Source organism: Cololabis saira, chromosome 2, assembly GCF_033807715.1.
Source record: "Cololabis saira isolate AMF1-May2022 chromosome 2, fColSai1.1, whole genome shotgun sequence".
NCBI lineage: Eukaryota > Metazoa > Chordata > Actinopteri > Beloniformes > Belonidae > Cololabis > Cololabis saira.
Genome location: NC_084588.1, coordinates 9,517,768 through 9,531,121, shown reverse-complemented (window position 1 = coordinate 9,531,121; position 13,354 = coordinate 9,517,768). Strand labels below are relative to the sequence as shown.

At 42.8% G+C, this 13,354-nt stretch overlaps 1 protein-coding gene across 1 annotated transcript in view; it reads right to left on the bottom strand.

Moving 5' to 3' along the window:
• Nucleotides 1–8,478: 8,478 nt before the first annotated feature.
• Nucleotides 8,479–13,354, bottom strand: part of znf507 (zinc finger protein 507) — a 39,734-nt gene continuing 34,858 nt past the window's right edge. The window contains exon 7 of the mRNA XM_061737316.1: nt 8,479–12,651. Within this exon, the coding sequence (XP_061593300.1) occupies nt 12,237–12,651 (415 nt within the window). The 3' untranslated portion in view covers nt 8,479–12,236. The remainder of the gene's footprint in view (nt 12,652–13,354) is intronic.

The window sequence follows — 13,354 nt, the reverse complement described above, 5'->3', positions numbered from 1 at the left end:
CAAGACAACTGGACGTCCTTTTATTTTTTTTTCTTCAATTTAAAATCTTCTAAATTGAAGGTGAAACACATGCAAGAGCAAAACAAAAGGAAGACCAGTTGTCTTGTTTCAAGCCTTTGAGAGATGTTTGTCGTTTTCTTTCACATGTTAAACTGTATAATACACAATGGAATTTGTATATATTGTATCATTAAAAACATTTGCAGTGTTATAAGTAATCAGTAGCAGCAGTTAAACCCCATTTAAACCCCATCTATTTTCTCTACCTGCTTCATCCTGTTCAGGGTCACACAGGTCTGCAAATCATTCCATCTGTAAAAGGCAGGCCACCAGTCCGTCCCCTGGTCATACAGAGTATCAAGCATGTACACTCCTGCAGAAAATTCAGACAATTTGAAATCTACATGAGGAAATAATTGTATGAATTATAAGCTGGCTCAAGTGCTAGAGACTTTATTGTACTTGTCAGTTGAAAATCCTCTTCTCAGGACTAAATTAAATTGATATATTTTGGGGTTTTAGAAGAAGTAATTGAAACTTCTGGTTTAGGGAACTGCTCTGAAGCACTTGTTGAATATTTTGGGAAATATGCATATTTCCATTTGCTGCAAGGACTTGCAGGATGAAAAGACGGATCTTTGTCAACGAAATTTAAAGTTCCCTGCGCCCCCTTACCTAACAGGACAAGTGCAGCTCTGCACGTTTTGTTCAGTCAGTTGCAAATTTAAAAAAAGGGAAGCTCTGCTTAATAAACATGGCATTCTTTTTTTTCATATCAAACATCACAATCCCACGATTTTCAAAAATGTTATAACAGCAAGGTATTAGTTTGAATTTATATAGTCTTAATAGTACACAGATCATCCAGACAACTTGTATAAGTTGTGTGTTACTTGGTTTCCACATTTCTGCAGCTGTGTGGTCAGAGGAGGTTGCTGGACCATGTGTTCTGGCTCCTCTACTCATCTCAATATATGCTATTCCTTTTTGAACCCTTCCCTCTTTCTTCCTTCAGTCTTTTATTTATAAACAGTTTCCAAACCACACTCCCTGAAGCCATACTCATTACTCTCCAAACCCCTCACCTTGGAGATGAAATGATGTGAAAAACTGATATTGGACTTATTATATTGGATATTATCTCATGGTTATTGGACATTCCTCCTGAAGCTCCTCTCACACCCCCAGATATCAGAGGAGAGAGGATCTTTCTTTGAATTGCCTTCAAAGAGAGCTTGGGTTGAGCGGAGAAAAGTTTTATTTATTTATTTATTTTTTATTTTTTTCATTGTGGGAAAAAAAAACCCTGTATACACTGCTCATGATTCAGAGAATCCAAAATACATTTAATTTCGATTAACTTAAAAATGTTGCGATGAATGGTTGAAAAGAGCTCTGTTTACTTCCACATGGATGAAGATGAACTATTCACTCCTAGATAAATGATGCTTCATTTCATACACACACACACACACACACACACACACACACACACACACACACACACACACACACACACATATATATATACATATATATCAGAAGGGAACTGGTCGACAGAGCAGTTGCCAAGGACTGCAAGATGAGGCAAACCAATCTGTGCACCTCCTGAATTGACAAGAAGAAGGCCTACGTCTCAGGTGCATAGGCCTGAACCCTCTCAGCCAAACCATGGCTATGGATACCGGTTTAGATGAGGAGCAATGATCAGCCACCTCCTCTACATGGATGATATCAAGCTGTATGCCAAGAGTGGGCAAGACATCAACTCACTGTTCCACGTTGACTGGGATGTACAGCAGTGATATTGGAATGTAATTCAGGCTGGATAAATGCGCACGAATGGTGTCCAAAAGTGGCAAAATGATCACAACTAAGGGGGTTGAGTTACCAGAGTGTATATATCGGATGTTCAGGACTGCTACAAATACATGGGGATTCTGCAGACAAATGGCAACTACAAAGAGGCTACAAGGAAGTCGACCACAGCCAAGTACCTGAAAAGGGGTAGATCATGAAGAGCCAAACAAAGTCCGGGCCATCAACACACATGCCCTGCCAGTAATAAGGTGTCCCGCTGGTATTATAACCTGGCTACAGGAAGAAATGGAACCCACTGATATCTAGATAAGGAACCTCCAGAAGGCACAGAGGATTTCATCTCAAGTCCAACACCATGAGACTCTACATGACGCAGAAAGAGGGAGGCTGGGGATTAGTGACAGGAGAGTGGGCTGCCTGGTGGCAGCCCGTAGGGGGTTATATGGGACAGCTGGAGAGGATGGTGGAGGACACTGGCAGTGGTGGTGATGATAATAACTACTGTTGTTTTTGTTTGTATTACTACCAACAACTATAATAGAAGCAATAATGATACTATGGTGAAGGATACACTCACACACACGTTTTAAAAGCTAACATCTGCTGCAAGATCAAAATGCATATATCTTATTGATAAAGCTTTTACCAAATCATGGTATTATACATTAATAGACATTTAGCACAAAATGGAAGGAAATTTGTGTTTGGAAAATTATTTATTTGTTGTAAAAATCCTTCTTGCCAATATATTTTTATACCGCTGGAAAGCCTGTTTATTTCCCTTTTAAATGGTGCCACACTTTTAAGAAACGTGCATTTGTGAGATGAGCAGCAGAGCTGAGTATGTGGGTTGTTCTCAGGAAAAAATTGCCAAATCTTCTCTGTCAATGCAGAGAAATGCAAACAGCTTATTTTGCTGTTACTATTGACTCTTGTTTTTAGCTTTTGGTATCCCCAGTTGCTGCCAGTGAGTCACCTGATTGGGAGCCCTTGTGCGCAAAGACCTGCTACAGTGGTCATTAGGTGTCTGCTCCAGGAATCGGCATGCCATGTTTGACTGATCTGGATAGGACCCGTGCCATGGGGCAATTTCAAGCTGATGCGGAAAACCAAGTTGTGGCATTGTGTGGAGTGAGCCCAAGTACAATCTCTAAACTGAGGTAATGTTCCATATGTCAGAGACAGGGCCCAAAGTGGGAGTCCCAAGAAGACAGGCTGAAAGCAGCCAATCTACGGTCTCTCCGGGCTGCCAGGACACCCATCATGACTGCCCTTCACCGCCAGGCCTGTGCGCTGGTGTTGGCGACAGGTGCACTGGAGTCTGAACATGTGGAGGAACGTTATGGTCAGCAATGCTGTTGCATCATAGGGTCAAATTGTGGAGAGATGACGCTATGCTGATTGCGGCAGTGATAGAGTAACATGTTTTGGTGGAGGCAGTGTGATGGTGTGGCGCGGCATCTCCCTCACTGGAAAAACAAGGCTAGTCATTATTGGAGGCAATCTCAATGCATAGAGATATGGAGATTCTGACAACTAGCTGCAGTCCCATATCTCCACAGTCTGGGACCAAACTCTATCCTCCAAGATGAGTATGCTCAGCAGTGATGACCTCAAACCCATTGAACACTTGTGGGATCAGCTTGGGGGTGCTGTTTGTGCCAGAGTGACCAACACAACCACATTGGCTGACCGGCAACAATTGCTGGTTGAAGAATGGGTCGCATCCCAAAGCAGTGTGACCAGCATGAGGAGGAGGTCCCAGTCTGTTGTGGGTGTGTTTGGTTCTTCCACAAGCTACTGAGGTTCCTCTGTGTTCAGTGGATAAATGGTTAAATTACCAATATGTGTTGTTTCTTTAAACTTCAATCATTCCATCCACCCAACACCAAACAAGAGTCAAAGGTGTTTGGCATTGGCAGAGAAGATTTGGCAAATTTTTCATGGGCCCAACCCACAAACTCAGCTCTGCTGCTCATCCCACAAATGCATGTTCCTTACAAATGTGGCACCATTTAAAGGGAAATAAACAGGCTTACAAACGATATAAGATTCATTACCAAGAAGCATTGTCACAACAAAGAAATAATATACCAAACACAAATTTACTTACTTTTTGTGCTAAGCTTTATATTCAGACAGTTGTAAGAAAAGAAAAAAAATCAGATGTATGGGCGTTTTGCAACTTTTTTTTTTTTTTTTATGCAAAAGCCCTGCATGCATTCAATGTGTCCCTTCTTCACAACCCTAATTCAAATGAATCACCATCAGTTTATCGAGGCTTGAATAAGTCTAGTAATGACCCATTTATTTGAATCAGGTGAATTGGAGCAGGGAAACATCTAAAACGTGCAGAGCACTGCCCTCAAGGACAACACTGCTCTATTCCTTAGTTATGGCCAAGGTATTGTTTTTCCGGTCCGTCTGTCTCAGTTACCCCAGGCGTCTGTAGTCCTCCACCACCACCATCCTCATTTCTCTGAGGGAAGAAATAATGTTCGGCTCGTTCCTCCCAAAAACCACAGTTGTGTTTTGTTTTGTTCATGTTCAAGATGAGGTGATTATTGGCATGATCATGTCCCTGGCTGAGCTTATTTCTGAGCTCTCAGTGGGGCAAAAGGGCTTGCTGGGATCCTGAGGCGGAGTTTGGCTTGCGCACCTAGACGGAATTAACCAATCTCTTCAGCCACTATTTAAGATCAGCCAGAGCAACCGGCCCTGGCGGTCATTTCTGCTCCTCCTAAGTGGCAACTCAAGGGTGTACCTGGTGATAACCTTTGATTAACCCCCAGGAATACCTGAACATTCATAGCCCTGTGGATCAAATTTTCGGTGTTGAAAGATCCTTGTGTTCTTTTGTCTGGTGCACCATAAGAAAACTAGTGAACAGAATCAAAGTTATTACAAACTTTATTATATCATGCACAATGTTTTCCGGCCGGAGGTACACTTCTCTCAAACCACAAAGGTAGGAGAGAAATGCACACCATGGTCTTTGTACGTAAACCCCATCTGCCAAACATATCAGACCTTCAGCCGTATGTCCCTGTTTATTGCTTCCTACTTAAGATGCCAACCCAGATAACGGATAGGACCCATCAGTGTTAAAACATCTGTTTCCTTTCATTGTCTTCACTTAACGAAGAGTAAATATCTGAACTATTTTAACAGCCTAGTCATAAAACAGGAGTTGACCCTGCAACTAGAGAAAACAGCCTAATCATAAAACAAGAGCTGACCCTGCTAATAGAGAAAAACCACCAGTGTATAATTTTATAGAAAAACCCTTCAAACTCTTGAATAAAATCATAAAATCCTAACAGTGTCCTCCTGGATTTCATCTACATGCCTGCCTGCCTCCACCAGAGACTTCCCTCTAATCTCTGGAGGAGAAAGGAGAAACCTCTTTGAGTCTTGAGTTTTTTGTAATAATAAACACAATTTATGTAATTATACTGATTACCTCTGTCTGTTTTCTTTGGGTCTGTGACAATCCTTCCCTCACCATGTAACAAAGGGCATCAGCTAGCTTTTTCACGTGTTGTTTTACCCCCATGTAGAGCTGGCATTAAACAGTACGGTACTTGCAGACTCTAAATGTCTTTGTACCTTCTGAAAGAGGACCAGTTCTTCAGGTGATCTCAAATTATATGACACCAGTCTAGTGCTACCTGTTTCTCATAAAAATGTATCCCTCTGTTGGATATCACTCGGAAGCAGAAACTGTTTTAATAATCGGAGGTTGTATGTTATCCTCTTGCATCCACACATACGTGCACTGCAAAAAGATCCTGTCAGTCGGTTAACCTCGCTGACAAACTTGAGCACCTCTACGTCAGCAAACAAGCAGAAGGATGCTGAGAGTATTCGGACGGAGAGGGCACTGCGTATGCACATGGGCTAACAAGGAAGAGCTGAAGATTATCAAAGAGATTCAAGAATATAAATTGGCCGGACTCTTCCGGGAGATAAGGATTATCAGAGAAGAAAAACATGTTTGTTTTTGACCATCCTCTCTAAATCTGGCCTTTTAGCTCTTGAACCACGTCTTTGTTGGTGCACAAACAGGAAGATTACGCTTTCTTCCCCTCTCCCTTCTTCTCTTTCTTAAAGTCTTGTCATCCCAAGCCGGGGAGAGAGACTGCAGGAAGGTGGCCTATTAAAGATAACCCTTGCCTTTCTCCCACTGCGCCCAATTGAACTCCTTTAAACCAGCGTGGATTGAAAATCCCCGTCCTTTTTAACTCAACGTAACAAAACAAGGTTCATCGAGCGAGGAAATCTGAGAAATAACCATTAAGTTGAAAAGCAGACTGCCGTCGAGTCCCTTGAACTGAGTACGAAGTATCTCCATCTATTCGCTGCGTCTTTAACCTTGCCTCCCCCCTCATTTCTTGATTATTTTTTTTCCTTTTTTCATTGAGCTTTACGTTCATGGTGAGCCCTTAAAAGGCTTAGGTAGAAAACGTGATCCAAGAAAGAAATGAATAGCCGGGGATGATTTTTCTTTCCCTGCTTGTTTGGTCGGGGTTTCATGTAAAAGTAAAAGGGATTACAGAGCCGGGACTTTTTCCTTTCAAAGAGAGAAGATGCACATGTGTGTAAAGCAGTGGAAGGAACTAGCTAGTCAGAGATATTCTTTCATTGAAACCGAAGTTGATCCCCATCTACTTTTCAAGAGGACTTATGAAAGCTCTGCTTCAACTGCATTTGAATTATTTTCCTCCGCTGCTCCGGAGATTTAATTAAATGTTAACCTTGTGAACAGTTTTTCAGAGCAGCTCAATGGAAAATGTTCAATCAAACTTCAATGGTTTTGAGGAAAAAACGATTTGAATTCTCTTTTAGTTCTATGTTTTTTTTCAATAACGTTTAGACGTCTATGAGCAAAAACATGTACACTTAAACTGTAATCCTGAAAGCCATTTTTTTTTTTTTCTTACAGGAGCTGAACAAGTCACATTACATTTATCATCCTTATCATCTCAGCTCGCGGTTGCTGGCTATTTTCTGCATGATGCAACACATCACCACTGAAGACAAACCTTTCAAGGCTGGAGAGGGAAAGTGAAAAAGCCTCTGTGTCATTGCTAGGCTGAGCTCAGGTGATCTGTGCGTCCTCCGGGCAGCACGGAGCAAACAGAGCCTCTACAGATCCTGAACCACGTGTGCTCTGGTCCCCCCAGAAGGCGAGGCAGGGAAAGGTTAGGACAACACAACTGCATCATATCAAATTAGCATCGACTTCTTTGAGATGGAGCAGAACCACTTTTTGTCACCGGTGCACTGTGGATCTCACCTCACCTCAAATACACCTTTTTTGACCAATTTAAACCAGGTTCTGGTGCTGAGTCAGAGCCAGGGACATTTTAAGAGCTAGTTTTCTTTTCCAAATACACAGATCCACGTCATTATCTCACACATCTCTCCTCATCTGGTTTGAACCTCTCTTTTAGTGCACTGAATTTCTGCACACGAGCTTAGTTGATCTTTTTATTGCTCAATCTATGTCTAAACATTGCCAGTCTGCGTTTACAAAGGTTGTCGTGGGCGATAGTTGGTGTTGTGCTATGGCAGCTAGTAAACCCAACAATGTTTAGTTGATGCAGATGCCGTTTTTAAATTCAGACCACACCTGCCAGTGTGGGTGTTCTTTTATGCATCACATCAGCAGTTTTGAAACATTAACAGCTGCATTACAAGCTTTAAAAACAAAAAGAAGTAACAATGTTTTAGTCAGTTCACATTTCTTTGGTACTTCCATCAATGACCATCGTGCATGTGGAGGATCAAATCTGACAGTTAAAAATAAAAGCAGAAATATATCTATTTGGCCCAATTCTGCTTCTTCCTGTTTATTGACCAATAGAAGAGGAGCTGGACCAACAAGGACAGCCCTCCTCATTTATATAATGAGGCAGAAATGTATGAGGTAAAGTTAAAAAAGGAAAGGGAATGTAAAAAGAGGAATGCATGTATAAGGAAAAGGAAAAAAATATATATGTATTTCTGCTTTCATTTTTGATATTCAGTTTTAGTTTTAGTCTTAGTTAGTTTTAGTGCACAGAGATGGTTTCATCAAAGGTTTTTTTTTTTCCAAAGAGAACTATCTTGGGTCAAAGCTTCTTAATGTGACTCAAAACTGAGAGCACAACCTTATAAACGTTCCTTTTACTCCAAAAAACCTCTAATATCTGTCCAAAAACCTGCCCCAGGAACCTGCGTTTGACAAGGATCTGACAAACATACCACTCTGGCTCGACTTTGGTGTTAATTCTTAGTTTATATTACTTTCTTTTCAACAAGCTCAATATGCCTAAACACTCAAATGGCAGTCATAAAAAATAAAACATTTATCCTGGCTCCAAACTAGTTGGTCTATTCTTCAGCTGGTTGAAAGATAATTATTATTAAATTAGACTTCAGTTCTTACGTTTGAACTTTCACATGAACCCCTCCAATAAATACCAATAAAGATGCCTCATTTTCATTACTAAAGTGAAAGAAGCTAAAACTAGATGATAAAATAACATCTTTCTTATAAAAGCTACAATACTAACTAAATTAACTTGCGTTATTTTCTTGTAAAAGGAAAACATTTCAGAGAAGCTTCTGAACTGTTCGGAAACAACACACACAAACACACACACACTGATTTTGACTTTTATTACCAAAAAATACAATGGCAAAGTGACATAATACTGCCCATGATGTTCCAAAAATAAATAAACACAAAGCGCGTGTCACACCACATGTTGAATCTCCATTACAAAATCTGATACAAGCATAAAAATAGGGTCATCCGAATAAACACCTGTTTTGGTTGAAATGCACGCAGCTCGTTTTTGCTGCGTTTAGCTTAAAAACCAACATTTCCCTTCAAAATGACTGGCAGCGCACGAAAACGGAACAAATCGACTTTTTAAAAAGTGTTTTTTTTTTTTTTTTACATTTCTATTTTTTTAACAAGATCATTACAAATATACTTTGAAGAAAAAGTCAGTTTATTTAAGGTTCTGCTGTAGGCCTATGTACACTTAAAATGCAAAGAGTCAGCCGTTTCACATACTTGGTGCGTTGCACGTGTCCCCCCCCCCAACTGTGCTCAGAACGGTAATAATGACGATAAAAAAAAAAAAAAAAAAGAGGGTGAATTGCTGGCGGGAAGCCGGTACGCTGATCGTACCCGGTACTATCACCAACTGGGTATTTCAGCCCGTCAAGAACAAACCATTTCAATCTGACAGATGTTTGACTGACAAATTTGAAAACCTTGAACCAAAAGGCACAGACGTCTGAAACAACTGAAAGAAGGTGAGAGTTAAATAAAAGTTGGCAGTAGGTAGCAGAAGTGGAGACCCTGACGGCTGTGAACACATGCGTCCACACTAACGTGTGCCGAAAAGGATATTTGAATATTTTGAGGTATTTACCATCAAGTCTTCTTGTTACCAGGCAACGAGAGGCAGCACAACGACGCCTCCGTCGACCTGAAACGCCGCCACGGGCCTGTTCTGCTCTTTCCAGGTGGCGTCAACGCTGCGTGTTGGTCTGCTGTCAGGCTTCTGCTGAAATGCACCGTTTTGCAGAGCCTGTCAGCTGTTTCCAGCGATGACGGCGCACCTTTTCAGTCGGAAACTACAGAAGAACCGGCCCGAAGCGCGCTGAGCTCAGAGCTGAGTTCACAGCCCACGAAAAATAAACAAATTATGCCTCATTTCAGTTGTCAGCGGTCATATTTAATGCCACTTCCCCCTCTTTTGTAAGAATTTCAGGTTCTTCTGACGGCCTCGTTTAACGGAGGGGGGAAGTACACCTGTAAATACGGAGACATGGATGTCTGGATGGTTTTCAAAGAGGATCAGACACAGTTAGGATCCAAACATCCACCTCCAACATAAATCTACAACTAAATGAAATGATCCCTCGGTACAGATGAACCAAACAGCCCAGCAAAACATTTGTGCTTCACCTTTCACCTTTACCGTCTTGGCGGTGGGATGGGGTGGGGGGGTCTTGACACACTAATGCAAGTTGTTGCTTTTTGCACATACAAAGAAAAAAACCTGAAAGTGCCACACAGTCATAACAGTAAAATTTAGTAAGACTTCTGAGATTTGACACATGCTAAAGGGGGAAGAGGGTGAATAAAAGGCAGAGCGCGTTCTCACCGGCGACGGCGCGTCGCACAGATGAGAGCTGAAACAGAGGAGCACAGCTTGGAGTCTTTTCTTCGGGTATTGTTCAAATTCATCTGAGTGGATCACTCGCTAATTGGACTTTGAGCAAAGTTCTTTGTTTTGCGGAGGTTTGTGGCGCCGAGGGATGTCAGCAAAAACAGCCTCCGATAAAAACAACCCAAACTCAGTAGGCTCGTGTTTGAAGCCGGATAATTACAAGCTTTTATCTATTTATGATGAGGAAAGCGCTGCGTTTGACTGCAGTTGGCCTGGACTTTAAACTCCTACGATGTTTGTGCTCCTTTATTCATTCTTTTGCTTCTTCACACATCAGTGTTATCTATAATTTCATTATACTGCTCTGCAAATTAAAGTAATAATTATCTGCTTTGATAATCAGATTTTCAGACATCTCATTTTATTTTATCCATCTTGCTGCGCACGCACACACACACATGGTGTGGGGCTGACATGTGCAGGTGGAGGGGGGGTTACTGATATTACACATTATCTTAATTTCCTTTCTTTAAAAACATTTGTTTCCCACATGAACGGCACAGTTCTGACATTAATTAAAGTGTGCTGATCTGGGTGATAACGGCCCACTGCAGAGGCTGCAGCCGCGTCCCGTAAGTCCGGTCCGGGAGGCAATGATAACGGCCTCGGGGTCGTTTTCAGCTCATAACCGGGAGGTTCGGTCGTGGCACTCAGTGATGTGAACATTTTCTCCTCTCCACACACCCTGTGGGCGATGGGGGTCTGAACATGAACATCTTTAACACTCGGCGTCTCCGCTCGTTTCCGACCAGAGCCCCGAGACGCAGGAGCTACCTGGATGAAAGTGCATCTCTGCGAGGCACAGCTGGCTCCTTTTCTGCTCCATTTACAGACATTAAAAGGATACGAGAGTGCTGTGGATTTACAACCGTGACTTTCCTGTACTGGCGGGGCAGTGGGGGACGAAAGGTAAGCTCAAGCACCGTTTGTTTCCGTCCGAACTGTCAACATCTTTTGAGATATGAGGGTTCGATTTGGATCCAAGTTTCAATTTGTCATCATTTCATTGTGCCAATTGTTTTTTTTTTTGTTTTTTTAAAGATAAAGTTTGTGGTAATCGCATTACCTATCTGCTTCCACTCAGTCATGTCAAAGAGGAAGAGCTACGTCAAGCTTTTTATTCTCATTTTCTCCGTGTACTGCCCTTATTTCAAGTCCCACCTGACACGAGGAATTCTCAACGTTTAAAAGAACCTGGAAAGATTATAGAAAACATATTACTATGTACAACATTAACAGCAAAGTATATAAAAAAACAGATTACAGATTTAAAATCTAAAAAAATGAACCTAGCACCAGAATAAGAGACAATCTTTTTTTTTTTCTTCCTTTCAACAGAACAAATTCCTATTTTCAAACACTTTGGCACCAATCGGTTTGTTCCATCAACACTAACTTCCCTTTTTGCTCCAACTACCTCCTTTGCTGGTGTATTACAGTCACCAAGAGGCCGATTCCTCCGTACCTCCATCACTTTCCCCGGCTCCTCCAACAACTACTCCTTTCTCCTTTCTCTCAAAACAATTTACAAGGACAATTACAAGAAAGGATACAAACAAAGAAAACTGAACGGAGCTCCTCTTTAAATCAGCAAACTGAAACTACTTCAAATAAAAATAAACTGATAAATATTAGAGGATACTCAAGTTGTGGTTGCTGCCTTCAGGCGAGAGTGAATAAGCGCACGTACCTCCTTTTTACTAGATTAGAGCCTCAACTGTGTTAAGTATTAAATATTACAGTAGCAAATAAAGAGCTGCCTTACAGTCAAGATTACAGAAATTAGCCTGGAAAACGGGGGAATATGTTCACTTTGTGCGGAGGGATTGTGTGGTTTTATGAGGTATAATCTCAGGGGGGAGAAAGAAAAAAAAAAAAAAGAGAGAACTAACTTGGGTCAAAGCTTCTTAATGTGACTCAAAACTGGGAGCACAAGCTTATAAATGTTCCTTTTTACTCCGAAAATCCTCTAATATCCGTCCAGGAACCTGCCCTGGGTACCTCTTCCAGGAACCTGCTCCAGGAACCTGCGTTTGACAGGGATGTGGCAGCTGAAACTGATGCCTGGTGGGAAACGGTTGCACCCCCGTAAGCTCCTTGAGGTAAATAAACGACGAAATGCTTTAGTGAGCAGCACTGTGAATGCACCGGGTGAGGGAGGGGAGGGGAGGGCGTGTCTCACTCCACCCTCTGGAGGCTGGGCGGGGCGTCCGCCTGCTGCTCCTTGTTGAGGATGATGCTGATGATGTCTCCCTCGTGCTCCTTCATGTGCTCCATCAGCCGCTCCTTGCTGGTGGACTCGAAGCCGCAGATGCAGCAGCAGAACAGGAGGACGCAGTACTCCATGCCGGGGCCGGGGGCCGGCAGGGGGCCTGTCCGTGAGTAGCCCTGGGGCTCCTTCCCCTCGGGGCTCGGGGACCCGGCCTGGCACTGCGTAGTGTCCGTGGTGGGGGTTGGGGGGGGCCCCGCCGGGCCGTCGGCGGGGGCCGCCGGTGTGGACGCTGGGGGGGGATCCGCCTGAGCCTTCGCTTTTTCTTTTGAGCGCGAGGCCCCCGTCGGGCACTCGGTCACCGACTCCAGCTTCTGGGGAGCTCTGAGGAAACGGCAGAAACACAAGGAAGACAAGATGTAAAGTGAGTTCCAGTGAGTTTTTAAATCCCACTTTAGGAGAAATTCCCAAGAGGCAGACGCCGCTAATAAGAGCTAAACAACATCACAGGGCCCGGAAGACCGCAGAACACAAAGAAAGTGGGTAAATGTAAACACGGAGGGCTTACAGCAGGGTGAAACAACTCCTAACACCCATAACAAGAAAAGATGGATTAAGCTTTGCCAGAAAATTTATTAAAATGTTCTGGTATCAGGTTTGTTGCACAAATGAAATCAAGTACATTTGCCAGAAAGAAAGGGAACCTTCTGGTTATGTTATGGACACGTGTGGCGGCCAGTGCAGTCTGATGATGATGATGCTGAGAGAAGTAGTGAGATTACTTCTGAGGACTGGCCGAGGGTCCCTGAACCGGATCAGAGGGGGTCATTTATGTCGCTTTTACACTAGTACCTACTCAGACTGACTCGACTCGCCTCGGCGCTTTTCCACTAGGTGTCTAACGTGCCGAGTAGATACTTTTCTGTAACTATTCTGCTGAGGTTCTAAGCTGCTGAGTCGGCTGTATCTGACATCATCACACTACAGGCCACCGATTGGTCGGGGGGTTGGAGTCAGACGTCTGAGTCAGGATGTGACATCAGAGAAACAGAGACTCGCGGCCGCGCAAAAGTCTGTTTCCAACTCT